Raw genomic sequence first — 19,859 nt, forward strand, 5'->3', positions numbered from 1 at the left:
CGCCGGCTGACCGACGTGACCTCCTCCTGTGGGGCAGCGGCCCGCATGACGTTGATGCAAGACAGCCAAGACGACTAAATATGCGTCTTCGCTGTCACTGCGTTCAGAATCATTCACTCAATGCGTACTCGTCATCTGCTGTTCCTTGATGCCTTGGGATACGACATTGAAACATTTGTATCTCAAATCATCATTCCCAATTAAAATTTGCGTGGAATATGCGTAAAGCTGACAATTGCCCCATAACCAACAGTAATATTATTTGTTCTTTGTAGAGGATAAATAATATGTCTCATAGTATTGTTATAGATATCTACATGTGTTGCTCCAGCATTTGTGTTCCAAATTTGCTATTACATAAAACAGTCTCAATCTTTTTTTTTCCAATGATGTACCTTTTTAGCCATGTATCCCCTGACCAGCCCAAAGGATTTTTGGATGGAGAAAAAAAAAAAAAGACGTAAACCAAAGTGCTATGCTTTGTATGTTATTCTGAAACTTCAGAAGATAGCTCATCAGAGCTTATCTGCCAGAAAATTGCCTCACTAATGGCAATGCACATTCGTACAATTTAGCTTCATTTTGCTTTTAATATTGCTTCATGTTCTAATTAATTTGCCCTTAATTTGAAACTAACTGTTCCTGGTACGGCATTAAAAAGCATTAATCAAATTTAATGTATACGAGCAGAAACTCTTTTTAAATCTCATTTAACCCCTGAAGTGTCTTCACATTTCACAGGGGTACTCGTACCCAGATTGGAGAACCGCTTGTGTAATGGGTGAAACACAATATAACACTCATACTGTCTATGGAATTTGCACTATTTTAGTTTGCTGTAATATTCTAGATGTTTCCCATATATTTCAAGTGGTTGCAATATTTTGCCTGAAAAATTGTCTAAAAGTCCAAACAAATCAGACATAGAGCAGCTTCCTGGAACAAATTGTGTTAGTCAGAAAGATTGCACTGTATTATGTTCCAGAACTGGACAGCTTCCCAGCAACATGAGCATCATTGTGCCTTTGGGAGCGTTGTGGACAAACACCGCTCAGTCAGTCACCCCCTTAAAATACTGATGCAACTCACACCACATGCATTCACAATAAAAAGCTGTATTTTTTTATTTATATGTATTAAATTGCCTTGTTCAAAGCTGTTTTAAATTGTTGCATTATAACACAATGCTTTGCAAGCTGCCAGCATTGTAAATCTGTTTTCTATTTTATTGAAAATGGCTGGACGTAGTTTCACGTTTTTATTACTGTATTTTAATGTGGAAAATAAGAAAAAATTTCATTCTCTATACAATTTATTCCTGTCGTTATTAATCTTATTATTATTTCTCTATCCATCTGTAAGTTGAGCAGCATTCTACAAACATGGCGGATAGCTTTCAAATTTTTTGTTTTTCCCCCCAAATTATATATTCTACAAAATAATTTGAAGCTTCAAGTAAGCCCAAATTGTTCATTATTTTTTACAAAATTCAGTGATGCAAAAAAAAAAATTGAAACTTACCAAAATGAAAAGTTTAAAGTCAACTAAGATCATATAGCCATGACAAATTAAAGTGTAATACATTCTCATGAGTACATTTGCACGGGAAACTGACAACAACAAAAAAATCACATCTGTCTTTGTCTAACGCCAAAATTATATTGGAAGCTGTGTGAGATGAAAATATAGAAAAAGAGTGGTAAAAGTGTAAAGGTGGTACAAGGCTCCCCTCCCGGGGTTAGGGCCCCGGCTGGCGATCTCGTGGTGGCTGCCACTTTAAGAAATGAAGCAATATCATTAATGGAGGCCTTGCTGGGCTGACATCCTGCTCCAATTCTGGATACCCCGTCCATCACGCCATTACGGTGGGCCCGGCAGTATTAAAATCCAATCACTCCTCCGGCTAGTTTGATTAAGGAGGGAAGCACACAAAGCGGCCCGCTGACCCATTGTTGCCTCTGCCAGCGAGTCCCAGGAGGCAGGCGGTGTCCCGACGGCGTCCCGGCGGCAAGGCAGCCTCGGCCTGCTCCTGGCTTGCCCAGCAGTTGCCTTAAACCAATCAGACTATGGAAATTCTCTCAATACTATAAACAAGTAAATACTACTACAGGCTGCACAAAATTGCGTATTTTGTTGTGGTAAAGGTGAAATATCTTGCAACTGGATGTTCATGGCAGTAGACAAGTGCAAAATACCGCACATGGCAACTCGTCCAGTATTTTCTTTTTTTAATGGAACTTGTTACGCTTGGTTGGAGAGCCATACTCTTGTTTTCTACTTTATCGGATTACCTGTGACGCACGTTACTTTCAGCTCGACGTGGTGCAGGAAAAAAAAACGACTGCAAAAACATTGAGCAAATCATTTGTTCTTATTGCCAATATGGAACACTTGACTGCATATTAGGTCTGAAATGAAAAGTTGTCAAATAGCGTAAAACATCTTGCATGCCCAATGTTGAGACACTGTCAAGCGATGTGCAAAAACAGAAGTCATATTAAACGGGTAAGAACACAATTCAGTCTATAGGCACGTAAAGAGATTTCAGATTTTTTGTCAGTATATATTTGGATTGACACATAGGGATTTTTTTGTGTTTTGGTTCTTACAACCAAGGATGGTGTTCCATTTTTAGGTTCAATATGTCCATTTCATTGTTTTGAGTTATTTAACTTAAAATTGCTCAAATCATCTGATTTCAGCTGCTCAACAGTAATTATTCTTTTTTTTATCCTTAATAAAAACAGACTAGTTACAGTACCTGTTGCGTTTAATCAAAATGATGCATTTGCAAACATTTGTTTTACTTTGTAAACAATGAACGACCCAGTAACTGAATCACTTTTAAAATGTTGAATTCTTTTTTTATTGTATCATTGTTTAGCTGTTTTTAACCACTAAACAATACCAAACAACCATAATTGGTAAATAAACAGATTTTTTTAATGAAAATGTAATTGTATCAATTCATTTGATTAACCACCAATAATCGATAACATAATCAATTATAAAAATGATTAAAGTGTCAAGGCCTATTATCGTCAGTTATGATCACTGAGGTTATTTCTTTCAGGAAAAATGTCAAAATGGTACACGAACAAAGTCAACCTAGAAGAACGTTAAATTGCATGAGACACCATTTTAAGTTTGAGTTAATGTCAAAATTTCTGACACTTTATTGGAGTTATGTTCATTGTTACCTCCGCTCCAGACTGATGTACGTACAAAATTGCAGAGCAAATAAACATAATTTCTTCTTCATACTTTCGGCAGACGATATTATTGTTATTTACGCATGAAGGTATTCATGCCGTGCACGCAGTCACAAAGTCACACTGTCACAAAGTCATTGATTTCCTCTTTGCTCCCAAATTGTGGCTCTTTGTAGTGTCTTAGCTTCGCTCTGTTTACTCCATGGAGAAATCAATGTTTAACAAGCGGCAACATAATGCGAGTGGCTTTGCTTCTCCCTTAGGCGAGTCCTTGTCTATTTTGGGGAATTTCCATTTTATGGCACCCTGATTTATAAAGTGCACTGATTTATAAGGGGCATTAGTGCACATTAAGGGAAACAAACCAGTACAGAAAATGAGTCAGATTGTATTCGGTTTCGGTTTAGCATAAGGTGCAACTGATTAGAAGGTATGTTGTTGATTTTCAAGACAAACTCAACAATTTTAAGTTGCTTTATAGTCTGAAAAATATAGTATGTAATATACTTTGTAATGTAATACATGCAGGCTCCCAAAAAAATTACTATTGAGCAAATTATTTCAATAATTACTTTAAATAACTGAACCTTGAATGCTAATTTAGTTTGTCACACAGAAAAAAAATTATATCTAGTATTTCACAAAATTCAAATATCATCACAAAGATCACTATTGTGGGCTCTTTGTGTGCCAATCTTGTCAACTAGTTTACGCAAAATACATTCAGAGGTTTTGCTGATGCCTGGACATTTGTTCAGAAAAACACAACTTGATTTATAAAGGTCTTTAAAGCCACCATTGGATGCAAAGGGTGTAAGCCATCCGTCCATCCATTTTCATAGCCGCTTATCCTCCCTTGGGTTGCAGGCATGCTGGTGCCTATCCCCGCTATCAATTCCAGCAGGGAACACAAAGACAAACAACAATTCGCACTCACAAGCACACATAATGTCAATTTGGAGTGCCCAATATACCTACCGAGCATGTTTTTTCTGAACATGAGAAGAAACCAGTGCACCCAGAGAAACCCACATAGGCATGGGGAGAACTTGCAAACTCAAATAAGCAAGGCCGGAGCAGGAATCAAACTCGTGCCCTCTGCACTGCCAGGCGGACGTGCTAACCACTCACACTATTTTTCTTGAACTCGTTTTGATGACTTTTTTTCCTCCATTCTCTTGTTTTGTGCGTGTGGCCCCAATACTCCATTGTAGCAAGCACATTCTGTAAGCGACACGAGCCTGAATAAGAGAGCGTCATCCATAAAGACGGCGTATGTAATTCATTGTGCCGGCAGCAGCAAAGATGACACGCCTGAGTTACGGCCTTGTCTTTTGACGGCCGCTGTAAATCTCGGCCGCCGTTCGCATCCGCTGCAGGCGTATCATTAAAGTTGGTGAACTTGTGAGTCAGAGGCTTAATTGAACTTTGGCACTAAATCTAAAAAACAAAGACTTCCTCGAGACATTCATGAACTCCTGACCTAGCGAAGCGAACGCCGCCGAGTCTCGGTCTGGATTCGTCCTCCTCGCTTCTATTGACACACGCTTGTCTTGCCATCCCACCTAATGGCCGCTTTGTGGGCGGGGCCAGGTGGAGCCTGACTGTGTTTTACAGTGAGTCATTGTGCCATGCTCTGTCCTCCTAATGGCCGTTGCTGTGTTGTTTTTTGCTTACGGATTTATGTGTGGGTGTGGCGCTGTGATTTACTGGATCACGCGGGCTGGCTCTCAGCGTGTGTGTGTGTGTGTGTGTGTGTGTGTGTGTGTGTGTGTGTGTGTGTGTGTGTACAAGCTCTTTGGTGTGATGCCCCGGGCTGTTGCTCCTGTTGTCATTTCCTCCTGCAGGTTCATTTAAAGTACACACTTGGTGATGAGGTCATGTTGAGGATCCGATTCAAGAATCGTATAAACAAAAATATGCCTTTGCACATATAATAATGTTGGCAACTTTTCACTCAAACTAGTAAATCAGTCACTTTTGTTTAACTGAAAGGAAACAAAATGTTTTGCTGGTGGGAACTAGAAATTTCAATGACATCTCCTAATGACAACCTCCAAAATGACCTTTGTAATTCTATATAAATCTTTGTAAACTTATGGAAGCGCTACTGCAATTCTTTTGCATGTAAACTATTTTCATACTGTAGTTTGTAAATATGATTTCTTCTCATCAGCTGTGTATTTAATTTTTTTTATTATTATTCAAATATATTTTTGTATAGTGCTGTGCAATGTTACACATTTAATCAAAAAGGTGTACAGATAAAGTACAGTATGGTATAGTACAGTGTAAAATTAATAATTTTGGGTTATTTATTTTTATGGTTTGCATTGTTTGTAATTCAACTTTGTTATTTTTGTTGGTGTTTGTTATATTCATATTTTCTTTCACAGTATTAGGTTTTTTTCCGCATACCTTTTAATCACACATTTGTGTCATTTTTTTCTGCAAACCATCAGTATGCATCGGTTAACTTTTTACATATATCTTATATTTATTATTTTCACAAATGTATTGAATGCATTGATTTCTATTTAAAATTATTGTTGATATTGTTAGATTTATTTGTTTATGGTTTCCTTGATTGTATTGTTACATTTTTCCTGCATGTTTGAATACACCTTTTTCTTTTTATTCATACAGTGGACCCCCGCTGTTTGACGTAAAGCAAAAATGTACTCGTAATTCATATTCCTATTTTAAGAAAATCTTAAAATGTTAATCTTAAAATAAAAAATGTTTTCCACAAAAATGGGGGAGATGGGAAGACCGTTTAAGAGAATAAAGAATTAAATTAAGTAAATGAATAAAAATCAATAAATGCTTGAATTAATGAATGCCAAACAGCATGTATGCAGCACTCCACTGTGTACATATATTTTTTTAATAATTGTTTTCAGTAATTTGTTTATCCTACACACTTCAATCAGGTATGGAACTTATCAAACATATTACATGCACAATATTTCTAATATTTTGCTCATGTCACCTAACTGACTAATTCAATTATCAAGCTTCGTTTTACTCTTGTACCTTAACCAATAAAGTATCTAGAAAGTGTATGTTTTTCTTTTTAATGGACATCTTTTGAATACCTAAATCCTTGATGTTTTTCCGGGATGCTTTTAAGCTGCGAGGACAAAATGTGGATATTTACTCATTGTGTCAGTTTAACATAAAAGCTGCGTTCAAGATCAATTGCGCACAAGCTTTCATTGTGGCTGTAACCTGGGAGCAGCCATGATAAAATCCTTGTCACAGCATCTTAGGGTTGCCTTTAAATGTCCACAATGAATGGATCCTTCAATTCAGCACAACCCAACACCTGACAAACAGGCATAACGGCACACCTTCATGTTTGCGCTACAGTGCAAAATTTGGACAAGAACAAGTTGTTTTGGAACATTTTAGGTTTAACTGTGTTCATTCGGGCCCACTGCTTAGGCTGGCACATGTATTTTTACATCATGTTTTTTTTAATGATGTAATATCCTGTTTATGTGGCTAGAAATGGCCTATGAGTCGAATTTGTTCCACTATCTAAAATTATCTTTGCCCAATGAAATGAATAGATGCCATTAATGCATGCCAAACTCCCCAAAGAAGCAGCTAAGAATGTCAAGAACATGTTATCTTTGTTCTAGCACTCTACATTATTTTATTCAAAGTAGCATTCAGTATTAACTAGGGATGTCCTGATCACATTTTGTGCAACCAAGTTTGAGTCACAGAATCTATCCAAATGGCTCTGTGTTTACTTCTGCTGTTTTCATGTTGCATTGAGTATACACGTTTTTTTTTCTTTTGGCATTATGCATACTACTATAGCCCTTAAAATTGAAAAAAAAAGAAATTATAATGAAAAGAAATGAGGCTTTACAGAATGTAAAGAATTAAACCGTTTGTTCTTCATGAAATTTCAAAGAGAATCATTTTGCTCCACCCAGAAAGAGTGGATGATGAATCAAAGGACTGTAGATAGCATGTGAGAAACAAATGAGCAATTTTTAGGGAGGATAAAGAATATATGCACATTAATGTTGTTTTCTACTGTGTTCAAATACAATTTGTTTAAAGGTTTATAATTTTTGCGAATGGTTCCTAGTCTTGTTAGCATGTCAATGGTGTTTCGCATTAGAAGTTAGCACTATGTTAGTGAATAAATTGTAATTATCTTGATTCGTATTCAATTTTCTAGAAAATTTCAAGTTGCAATGGCTTGGAGCCAACACCATCTTTTTTTTTTTTTTTTGAGGAAGGATAGAACTTCACTATTTGTCAAACTGCTGCTTGTTTTGAAGTTCCCTGGCACCAACCGCCATTATTTTAATTTTTGCTGTGACACAAATCATCTTTGCATTACTTTACACCATCTTATTTGTCTTTGCAATTAGCTGGATTCTTTTTTTTCTCTTCTTTTTACACTTATATGACGGTGAACCCTCCTGTTATGTTGTGGGTCAAATTGGCCCATTTGAATGTGACAGTAAATGTGGGTAGAAGTTGTTAATTTTTGTTTTTGTTACCTGTGCTTTGTCAGCGGCTCGATGGAAGAGTGGCTAGCACGTCCGACTCACTGTTCAGAGTCCTGAGTTCAATTCCACCTCGCTCCGACCTTCCTGTGTGGAGTTTGCATGTTCTCCCCGAACCGAAAGCCGGAATCACAAGATTTGTTGGTAGGATTATACACACACAATTGTTTCTGACACTTTGGATAATCGAACACACCTCTGAGTCAAATTGACCCAGAGACATGATTGCTGTTGAAAAATGAACATAACAGACACGTTCAATCAAAGTATTGGATTTGGATTTCATGTGTTTCTGCCAGTTTGGATAGCTAAACACTTTGTCCCAAGGACTTGATTGCTGTTTCTTGCAAACAGAGACGTTATTTATATTGGCAATTATAATGGCAACAATTTGACAATGGAATCAAATATTTAAATGTCCTTTGCTTCCAATGGTAAGATTTGTTTTTATGTACCTTAGAGGCTCCATTTGGTTATTGCGAGTAAACATTGTGTACATGTGTTTATTTGTGGTTTCCTAAAAACAGCAAAAGAAGAGAAAGTGAGCAGAATAGCACTTAAAGTTATAATGCTTCATATTTTTGTCATAATAATACAAGAGAAAGCTTTTGGAGAATAAAATATTCCAAATCCAACTCCTGTAATCAAAACGACAGAAATGTATGTTTGATATTTTGTAATTGCTCCAAAGAAGTGTGAGAAAAAGGATGTTCGGTTCTTGTTTCTCCTCAAGCCTCTGCCTGCATTCTCTCCTTTTAAACGTGAAAAATAAAACTCCCACTTGAGTGGCTGCATTAAGTCAGCCTGTCAGGATGATCCCAGGAGAGTTTGTCTCTCTGCTGGTGGCCTCCCTAAGGACCACCAAGGTCACGATGGAGCACAAACCTCACTTTCCAAAACTGTTGTCATGAACCATCTCAAATACAGGGGAGGGCAACCTACAGAACCCCGAGAACATCTGAGCCATGTGACTCTAAATATTATGTAAAATCTCAAAGGAATATCTCAAAAAAAAAAAGTAAAACACTCACATACACACCAAACCGAGGAATGCTTGTATTATAGAATATAAAAGGGGTCAACAACCTTTTTGAAACTGAGAGCTCCTTCTTGGGAACTGAAGTAAGATACATGCTTCTAAAATAGCATATTTTCTCAAATTAGCTTTAGTTATGTTATTATGAATCATGATTCTCATTTACATACACACACACACACACACACTATATATATATATATATATATATATATATATATATGGGGTACAATTACATCATATATTTTTTAAAATATTAGGCAAGTGGGCTTTTCTTGTTCATTCAATTTGATGTCTTCTTTCTTGTTACTCAAAAACATTCCAATATGACCTTAGCAACCTGGCCAACAACATACTGATGTTTTTCCCCCCTTTGCTCTTCCTGTTTTTGTCTGTGGTGATCTCTTAATGGTTTTTGCTGTTCATTGAAAAGCATGTCATCACATTGAACACAAAGAGAGGATAGTCACAACATACTTGTTTTTCAAATAGTTTTGTAATATTTTCTGAACTCGCTTCAAGGTTTTTATGGATGCTAATAAACGGTGCCTTATTTTTACTTGAAGTGCACATCTCAAAGCGCTTAACAACAGAGGGGCAAATTCTGTTTGTGTTTATAAATTAAAATAAATGAAAGCCTCACTACAGTATAAATCGAGTCAATGTGATGTAGGTAGTAATTACATGAATTATAACAAATGTAAGATCATGCTGATTCTCATCACTTGAAAAGATCTATCTTTTTTCATAGCTAGGAGTAAAAAATTCCGTCTGATGACGACTATGGATTGTCAATAAAACTCAGCAAAATACATATATAAATTCATGTAACTCTGTAATGCTAGCAGCGCGTGTGTGGCTCGAGGTGATCTAACTACCCCTGCACGATTTGCTCTCAATGACGTGGTAACGTCACACCTTTGAACCGAGTCTCTTTGTTCAATCATTCGTGGTGTGATGACGTCACTGCGCTACTGACAGGTCCGTGCACGCGTTAAAATTACCGCTAAGTCAAGGTAACAAAAACAAAAACTGCGCATTCTTTTGACTGACGATTTAGTTCATTTCCAGAGATTTCAAGAGTTTTAATTTCTAAATACTCATTCGACTAACTCATTCGATGACGATATACAAATATACAAATATATATATATATATATATATATATATATATATATATATATATATATATATATATATATATATATATATATATATATATATATATATATATATATATATATATATATATATATATATATATATATATATAATACTAACAAAAATTAACTATTTTTATTCGTAAAGTAATACTTTAGTAAGTGATGGTTTTATACCTTTGTTCCAATTCATTTTTATGTAACGAAAAGATGTTCTTACCTTGATCAAAACAAGAACAAAGTATTTTTAGAGATGCATTTGGAGGCCACTGCCACTACTACACAAAAATTGGATTTCTACATGATTAGAAAAATGTATTGCAGCTAATTGCATCATATCATCACCACGTTTTGAAATAACATTCGTGTGTCGTCTTCACAAAGTGTGTTTTCAGTGCTTAATAATTGAATGCAATTAATTGAAATTGTATTTCAGATTGAATGAATAAAAATCTTTATAGGTGGTTCAAAATCAATCGATGAATTTATGCGCGTTTTTAAATTATTACAAAACACATTTAATGAAAAAAGAAGCATTTTTCTTCATCAAAAAGCATTTCAGAATGTTTCTCTTAATTAATGTTGATGTGGAAATGGTAGCTTTACATGCAAGTCCGTCATGCAGTTGAACAGGGTTTGCATTCTTTGCTTTTTCAGCGCCATTGTTATTCTTCACTTATCTTCTTTATCTTAATCCAGTTGCATTGTTTACTTATCTTATTTTGGGGGGAGCCCAATTACACGTCTCTTATCTGCTCCCTGTCTTTCAATCTCACCGTTAAACTGAGATTTGTCATTTCACTGGCTGCAAACGCGGCTTTGAATACGTCCGTAAATTATTGTTTCAACGAAAAAAAACCCTACAGTTCAAAATGACTGTTTTGTGATTTTTTTTTTTCATTTTTTAATGTGCATTGAAGCGTCATTTCAGTCGACAAAATGCAATGATTAATATAAATAAACCATGCTGCAGAAAGGCTGCTCCCTTCGTTTGCTTTAGGGCGCGGGCGCGTGTGTGTGTGTGAATGTGTGCGCGCGCGTGTGGGGTTTGTTGTCGGTCTCAGTTGAGTGTGTATCAGCTGATGCCAGAAGCAGATAAGCCGCGCTGGTCGCCGTCTGCACAGACCAGAGGAACTGGACAGAGCAGCAAGAGTTTTCTTTTTTTTTTTTTTTTTTCTTAGACAAAAGAATGGGGACAACCAGCGTCCACTGTCGCGAGGAGGCAAAATTGAGGCAATGATAGGACAGCAACGACAAAGTTAAGTGTTTTTTGTCCTTTTCGTGGATTGGAGGAAACGTGATGCAATTTTAATGCAAATAAATATTTATTTCACGCCTTTAATATAAATCGCAATTCAAATCAAAGCTGCAAATCAAATAAATCCTGCACCGACACGAACTTGTGTATTCATCTTTTTTATTATTATTATTTAGATCAGTTAATATTCCCTTTACGAATCGCCCTCCTCACAATAAATAATATAACAATAATTTAGTTTTTCTGTTTGTTCGAGGAGCTCAAACAAGCTTGTATTTTACAACATGAATAAAATGCGTTTTTTTTTTCGTTTTTCGTATTCATGCTCAGCGTTTAAGACAAAGAGTCCAACGTATAAAAAAAGATGACGTCGAGGAAACAAGATGACACAAAAAGATCACAATGAAAGGTGACTGAAAGTCTATGAAGTGTTTCCACGGTATTCAAGTCTTGTATACATCCACATAGAAAGGCTCTGTACATCTTTCTTTCTTCATGCAACATCGCCACTTTGTCATCCATCTTCTCCTCCACGATTGGGAATCCAAAAAGAAGAAAAATCCTTTTTAAATGTTATGGTCGATGTGATGAGCTGCTCACATGCAAGAGGGAATTAAGGAGGAGGATTTCATGCTGCAACATTTGCAGGGGGCGGGCGCCTTGGCGGAGGTCATAGGTTTCACGTCTCCACCGGGCTCGGTACCATACTGTTGGGGGTGTCCGGTAACTGAGAGGATAGGGATGTGACGTCACTTCCGGACGAGTTGCCCAGAGAGCCCGACTCAGAAAAAGACACCTGCAGACAAACATTACATATTAATTTAATGTCAAATTTGAGTTGTTTTCCTAGACCGTATTTCAGCATTGTGCTTTTTTTTTTTTTTTTTACAGTAAAACAAATTGTGTGAATATACAGTCCAGTCAAAAAAATTGTAATCACCTTCCAATTTAGTTGGTCTTGAAGAGAGGTTAAAAAATTCAAGTAAGCGTTTCAAACTGTTGAACTGAACTTCATTCCAAGTCATAGAGCATTATCCACATCATAAAGCAGATTGAAAAATTACCACAATGTGCAATGCTGTTATCCTGGCAAATGTTGCCTTAAAAATGTAAATTATAAAAGATCCTTCATACCCTCTAAAAATAGTTGGGTTAAAAAAAAAATAGCCTAACTATGGGACAAAAAGGAACACCCAATATTTGGGTCAGTTTGAATTGTTTTGCGCAAAACACCCCTCTAAAATGGCTCATTTTACACGAGACAACCTCAAAAATCCTTGTTTTACACAAAACAGAAAGTTGGGTAAAATTGTTGCAAATATTGGATCAAGTTTTATTTTTTTTAATGATTAATTAGGTTATTTTAACCCAATAATGAGTTGAAGTTCTGTTCCAAAAAATGCTCAGCATGTTAATACGGAAATTTTCAATATTCATTATATGTGCAATAATCAGCAATTCATTTTTTTTTTATATATTTTGGAGAAAAACATCCCACCCCAGAAAACACAAACTTGATTTAACATATTACCATGCTTAATTATATAGGAATCAGATGCACACTCTAAAAACAGTTGTGTCAAAAATAACCCAGTTGTACGTTAAAAAGATACTGATCAATATTTGTGTGTTTTACTTAAAAATCGGTTATTTAATCCGAGACAACCTCCAAAATTGAGCTGTTTGTATAAAACAATGCAGAAAGTTCGGTCAGATTGACCCAAATATTGGATCATTCCTTGTTTGAGCATATCTTGGGCTATTTTTGACCCAACAGTATTTATTGTTGTAGTTGGAGATAAAGTGACATTTTAAGAAACATGTTTCCATATTCTGCCGCATACTGTTAAATAATCCAACTGACAATCTATAGTACAAGAGAAATTGGATTTAAGAAGTGAAACTCATTTTTTAAAAATATTTCTGGATTTTTCTTATGTGGAAAAAAAACACCTCATGAAAACCCAAATTTGCTTTACTGTTGAATAAAAATGCATGAGCAACAATCAAATCAGTTTTTGACATACATATTAGGTAGCAATTGACCTGAACATCCCTATGCATTTAGAACATTATTTTTATTTCCTTCAATGAATGAAAGAAATAAACTTTTCTGGTGTTTGTTACATCATGCTTTTTCAACATGCACTTATAAAGGCTACAATAGATATTCTAGCAACATATGGGTATGGCTCAGCAATCAGAGATATTGTATTACGGAATTTTCACAAAGCAAGCAAAAAAGTTGCTAGCTAGCTGGATGGATGGATGGATGGATGGATGGATGGATGGATGATGATAGATAGATAGATAGATAGATAGATAGATAGATAGATAGATAGATAGATAGATAGATAGATAGATAGATAGATAGATAGATAGATAGATAGATAGATAGATAGATAGATACGAGTAGTGTATGCGAGTAGATAGAGATGAGTAGACACGTACGCACCAATTGTTGGAAGGCAGGCTGGTCCAGGTCACTCTGCAGGGCAAACTCGCTGAGTGCCTTCCAAGGTGGCTGGTAAGTCTGGACCTCCACGGGGTTGCCCTGCACTGTGCTCTCGTGTCGGATGGGGCTGCCAGCCACCAGAGGCGTTCCCGTCAGGCCTTGCAGGTTCTGAAGGTCGTTCAGAAATGAGCGTCATTGGTATTGTTTTGAATATACTTTTCTACATGCATTTCTACAAAAAGACTTTGCATGAAGTAGATGTTATTGGTGGAGTTCCCTTTTTTTTTTCCTAAGACTTAAATGCAAGCAGACAATGTGCACGCAAACAGCAACATATGTGAGCATGCCGACAGGGTGGACATTTTAGGCTAACGTTAGCGTATAGGTGGCGCCTAAATTCAGCTAGCAAGCTGACAGTAACAAACACACTTCAAATATTTGAAATGTTTTAAATCAATTAATATTTCACAATATGACAGGGTGGACGTGTTTGACAATATCCATTGACTACACATGTATATTATGCAAATTAAAACACAAGTTTAAACCTTTAGTCTTGTAATTTTTCAACTTCCATTGAAGGAAGACAAAATGCCGATCATTATGTCACTGAACGTATCTGTATGTATTGTAAATGGCTAGCTTAGCTTATTATGACAGAGTGGAAAGTAGTTTGACAGACACATGCAAAATATTTAACGTGATTATGACACACACAATATACATTGCTTATATGTTCAAAATAGCTTTTTTGATTGAATTGCTTGCCAACAGTAATATTATGTGGACATTTTATGTTCATATTTAGTATCATCTAACCATGTTATTACTGTAACATAGCAAGAGAGTGATTGTAATGTGGACACCAAAGGCCACCAAAAAACACTACATTTCACAGAAACGGTACACGCTTTTCATACAGCAACACAGCATTTTGCAATCAGATTATAATAAGGTGACGTCAGTCCCATCATCTAGTGTGATGTGCAAAATATGCATCCTGCAGTAACAATTGTTTTCAATACAACAGGGTGGAAAATGGGAATGTTAAGCTCCACACTTCACACAGTGACACAGCAAAATACATTTTAGGCGGAAAAAATGTCAAGAAGAGCGAAATGGATTTTCAGACTCACGACTGCCCACAATTTAAGGTATACCTATGTGCCATGCACATCCAATACAAAATAAACCTTCATTGCAGGTGGGTAATTTAGTATCTTCAATGAAGTGAGCATAAACGGGATTTAAACTAGGTCCCTAGAACTGTGAGGCAAAGGTACTAACTGTTTGCACACCATGCTGCCATTAATCTCATCAAATTGAAAAAAGTGCCAATTTTCCTTTTCAATGTTGTTAACCACTATTATGAAAGAGTTCGAACCAAAACCTTAGACCTGTGAATTTAACCTGCAAACCAATATAGAATACTGTTCTGTCAAGAGAGAGATGTTAATGCTGTTTAATGTCAGGTATTAATTTGTCATGACTTGTATAGTGTACAGCTGTCTGTAATGTGTTGAAATATAATCAACTTTCACAACCACAATATCAAACATATTGTTACAAGAGTAGCAGTAATTGAACATTATTCCCAGTTTGTATTGGCTAAAGAGAGAACTGTGCTGGGCAAATTATGGTATACAGATCACTTACATTATCAAGAGCCCTGTGATATTTATTGCATTCATTTTGTTGTTTTCCCTCTAAGATTGATCTATTACACATCGTATTAAAATATTGTGAATTTATTTCATTTTAAATAGTAAAAACTCAGTTTTACATCTGTATTTTATTGATTAAATAATCAGTGAATGATTCAAAAGTTTATGAAGGATAATGCAATATGTTCTCATTAAGTTCATTGGGTATTTTTTAATATTGAAATCAGTTTTCTGTCGCATTTCAATTGATTAAAAAATCTTTTAATTGTTAGAATTATATTAACATCATTACATTATGTTATTAAGTTCCTTGGTTGCTGTTTTTTAATAGTAAAATAATCAGTTTTATATATACGTTTTAAATATTTAAATATTCATTTAATTTATTTGAATTATGAATAATACACAATCCAATCTTTTAATCAAAATAAACTATTTATGTAAACAATAATAATATATTATTGTATCGATGCAATTTGATTTAAAAAAAAATCATGTTCAAAATTTTGCACTTCCCTAGCATTTTGTGTATGATCTTTTGATACTAATCGACTGTTGAATTCTAGTGTGGGTGCACCTATAGTAAAATGTCAACTACTCAAAAGTCAATATAGCCTATGTATTGTTTTTTGTTTTTTTAATCATCTTTTAGGCGAAATAGTATAGCCTACTCTCCGTTTGGCTTTTTTCTCTTGCTTTTTAAAATAAGGCTTGATTTTGACTATATTCCAAGCAAAAGCATTTCATTCATTACATTAACGCTCTTCGTGCACATTTGAAATTTGGCTATATTAATTAAAACATGTTCGTGAATGTAAATATATGACATGAGAATTATATCTGCATCAGATATCTCATCTTTGAAATTACGCCCCTTGCACAACGCCCAGACCGCTTGGAATATGAACGTTTCGTTTGATTGAATTGTCCGATTGTCGTTGGGTTTCCTTTTCCGGGTTTCTCGTTTTGTTTGCTTTGTCTCGCATGCTTGCATTTGTTATAGTTGACAGGCAAGGCATGCAAAGAACATGGCGTTGAGAAGTAATGGAAGCGTGCTGGACTTACGAAGATGCTTACAGTCTTATCACTGTGCTGCTGCTGCTGGAGCTGCTTGATGAGCAACGACTTCTTCTTGTCCTTGCAGCGCTTGTTCTGGAACCACACGCGGATGACTCGGGGGCTCAGGCCTGTCATCTCCACCAGCTGCTCCTTCATGAGCGCGTCGGGCCGCGGGTTGGCGTTGTAGCAAGTCCGCAGCGTGTGCAGCTGCTTTTCGTTCAGCACGGTGCGCACTCGCGTCGTCTTCTCTGACTGCTTGTGCACGTGGTTGCGATGCGGGGCCTGCCGCACTGTCACCGGCTCTGCTCGGAAAGGAGGCGACGAGCTCCGTTAAGGTCTCCGGTGAACCGGATTGGAAAGGATTTACAATATGTGTACAGTTTTAAGGCTCCGGCGCATTCCAACTTTCGCAATTTCAGACGGATGTATTTTTTTCATTTATTTACATTTATTTTAGCTTTCATCTAAAACGGGCCTTTACGCATACGCGCAAGCATTAAATATATTTTACCACTTTGTAGCCAATGTCGAATTAGAAAATGAACACAAATTAGTCGATGTGATCCATAATTTTCAAACAGTAAAAAAAAGTCTGCACGGCTTCATTTTCTCCCTGGGTTTGTGTGTGTGTGGGTGTCCGTGAAAGCTGTTTAAGTTGACAACTCACACACACGCTTTCTCAGGCACACGCGTAATAGCTGCTTATTCAGATAATGGCAGCAGCACAAGAGGTTCGCCTTAATGGGATCAATTATGACAATTTAGTCTGCACTCCGACGCTGTCTGACATACACTGCACAAAACACTTGTATTGTTTGTAAAATCTATAGAAATATTCTTGGTTGTGATTCTTGTGAGATATATATTTATATATATATATATATATATATATATATATATATATATATATATATATATATATATATATATATATATATATATATATATATATATATATATATATATATATATATATAAAAGTAGCCTTCAATAATAAAAACAAAAAAACGAATAATCACACATCATAAATTATAATACAAAATCATCCCGAAACATCATGTGGCGTTTTAAAAAAGAGTTCCTATCTATATAAATAAAATGATATTTTATCATTTGTATCTATCGCTCGTCGTATTTTAAGTGTAATTGTTTGTCTCACATACTAGGACCACTTTTAATAAAAATCATAAATTTAAATCATTTTAAACAATACGCGCAACTTCGCTTTCTCATTATTTTAATACACGTGTACTTTTAAATATCTTTTCAAATTTATATCACTTTATTTATATCTGTAATTTCTGTACTGTTTTTTTTACGCGTTTCAGTTCAATGATTTTTTTTAATTCTTTAATGCACGCTGATGTTGTTTTGTTATTGTAACACGTGGCCTCATTTTTACAATAACATTACCATAGTTTGTTTCTCGGTACGCACGTATATTCGTGTAACATTTTGATTTTTTTTTTCTGCATCGATATAAATACTATATGATGCTGCATGCTCTAAAACAAACTAATAAAATTACCAAATGTATAAAATAACAGTGTAAATGTGTAATTTATTGAAAAGTCGTGGTACCTGCCAGGTGCATGGCTCTGTTAGAGTGCAAGTTATGCGCGGGGCTGACTGGGCTTCCGGCCGAGCCTCTGTCCAGCAGCAGGCTGTGGTCGGCCCGGCACAAGAGCTCGTCGTCCCGCAGGGAGAACTCGTCACCGGGCAGCAGCTGGCGGCTGCATACCGAGCAGCGGAAGCACTCGATGTGGTAGACGTTGTCGCGGGCCCTCATCACCAGGTCGCTGCTGCTGAAGCCCAGGTTGCACTTTGCGCACTTGATGCCGAACAACCTGCATGCGTCCGGGAGTAGGGAACAAAACAAAACAAGCACATTTGAATCGAACCCCGCTCGGACGCGTTTTTGCTGCACGTCGTCAGCTCCAAATGGCCTTACCTGACGTAGTCTCTCTTGCAGTAGGTCTTGCCGTCGCGCACGAAACAAGTGCAGCTTTCGTCCAGGTACTGGCTGCACTCGGCACACTTGAGGCAGGCTGCGTGCCACTCGAGGTCCGGGGAGACTCTCAGGATGTACTGGTCGTGGATCTGGCTTCCGCATCCCACACACATGGCGAATCCTGGCTTCTCTGCACACAAAAAGTTGTTTTGAGACTCCCATAGTCCGCTTGCATTTTGCATGTTTTTGCAAATGAAACACACGGGGTCGTATTTTCAACAAAACCGCACTCATTGTTGCAGAATTTGGGGGGAAAAAAATAAGCTAATGTTGCTCTTTCCTCCCCACCAGCATAAAAAACTCTAATTAAAGGCTCCACATTATACTTACTTTTGGAATGATCCCCCATATCACCCAAGAAAGAAGAGCTGAAAATAATATCCACCATACAGGAAGGAGGACGGGGCGAGCTGGAGGTGCGCAAAAAAGATGAAGTGAGTGAGGAGTGAGTGCGAGGCGGCCTCCCTCACAACTTGGGACAAACCCCGACTGACTGCAGCCAGGCAGGACGACCAGAATGAGGAGGAGGAGGAGTGAGGAAGACCTGGGAGGGAGGGGGGCGGTGAAGAGGCTGCAGGGTCCCACGCGCTGCAGCTGTGACGTCACCACTCCCGAGCACGACTCTCCGATTCCATCTAGATTCGCCGAAATTAATATACACTTGAAATCATTCGAGGCATATATTCTGCTCTTTTTTATGCGGTGGTGGGGATGAAGCAGGGTTATTGTTGGTACTATGCCAAATTTAACATTATTTGTTTTGATGTCATTATTATTAGGGATGACCTTTTTTTCAGACCTCGATGCCAAGTATATAGTAACGAATACATTTGAAACACAAAATGCTCTCAAAATACAGTAACAGAAAAATATATTCCATTATTTTTCTCTAAAAATGTAATTAATGGCAGTTTTCTATTCTTTTACATTTGTAATCTTAAAACTGCTTCAAGAGAGCCATCAATAGATGGTTGCATTCGTTACTATCAATTATTTGAAATAAGGCAAGCTATCGGCTGATACAGGTACTTGTATACTCGGTCATCCCTATTTTTATCAAGTTAACGTTTTGTAAATTACGTTGTTTTTAAAAATTCATACAAGCCAATTTACACAGGACTTTATTTATGATAGTGGTTGGCATAAATACATTGCACCGAGTCAGCAATATTTTTAAATCACAAACATATCATATGGCATCACTCAAAAAGTTGAGAACCCCGTCTTATGTTTTTATATTTCCTTATTTTAAAAAAAACTGAAGTACACAATATTATGAAGACATATTATTTTTGTAGTTAAATATGTTAATCCAAAGAATATTGTTTTATAATCGAGATGCACTTTTTGCACGAATAAAGTGGAATTGCCCACCTTATGTTCTCAGTCTCCTTTGCGGATGATGTTCAATGGCCTGAAATGACTTGCCTTGCACAGCTGTGCATTTTCAAGTTAATATCTTGAAAATC

The 19,859-nt window shown here is 36.5% G+C and overlaps 1 protein-coding gene and 1 long non-coding RNA gene across 5 annotated transcripts in view; one reads left to right on the plus strand and one right to left on the minus strand.

Annotated features, from left to right (window-relative positions):
• The window catches only part of LOC148424525 (uncharacterized), a 118,269-nt gene that overhangs the window by 80,582 nt on the left and 17,828 nt on the right, over positions 1–19,859 (plus strand). For 2 of the 3 annotated variants that reach the window (XR_015865423.1, XR_015865425.1), the window contains exon 4: positions 7,756–8,248. This is a non-coding gene — a long non-coding RNA (uncharacterized LOC148424525). Of the gene's footprint in view, positions 1–7,755; positions 8,249–19,859 lie in introns of those variants that run through there. The other variant, XR_015865424.1, reaches the window with a different exon arrangement.
• Positions 11,344–18,892, minus strand: isl2b (ISL LIM homeobox 2b). 2 transcript variants are annotated; one of them, XM_088414065.1, is made up of 6 exons: positions 18,721–18,892; positions 18,331–18,520; positions 17,961–18,226; positions 16,398–16,681; positions 13,657–13,824; positions 11,344–11,997 (listed from the first exon to the last, which is right to left on the minus strand). In XM_088414065.1, the coding sequence occupies exons 1-6, from the start codon at positions 18,776–18,778 to the stop codon at positions 11,881–11,883; spliced, it is 1,083 nt and encodes a 360-aa protein (XP_088270191.1). In that variant the 5' UTR covers positions 18,779–18,892; the 3' UTR covers positions 11,344–11,880. The 2 variants fall into 2 exon arrangements, with proteins under 2 accessions (XP_088270191.1, XP_088270190.1); XM_088414064.1 differs by having other exon boundaries at positions 16,386–16,681.

The sequence above is a fragment of the Hippichthys cyanospilos genome, chromosome 4 (assembly GCF_059441005.1).
Source record: "Hippichthys cyanospilos isolate Australia breed blue-spotted pipefish chromosome 4, RoL_Hcya_1.0, whole genome shotgun sequence".
Lineage (NCBI taxonomy): Eukaryota > Metazoa > Chordata > Actinopteri > Syngnathiformes > Syngnathidae > Hippichthys > Hippichthys cyanospilos.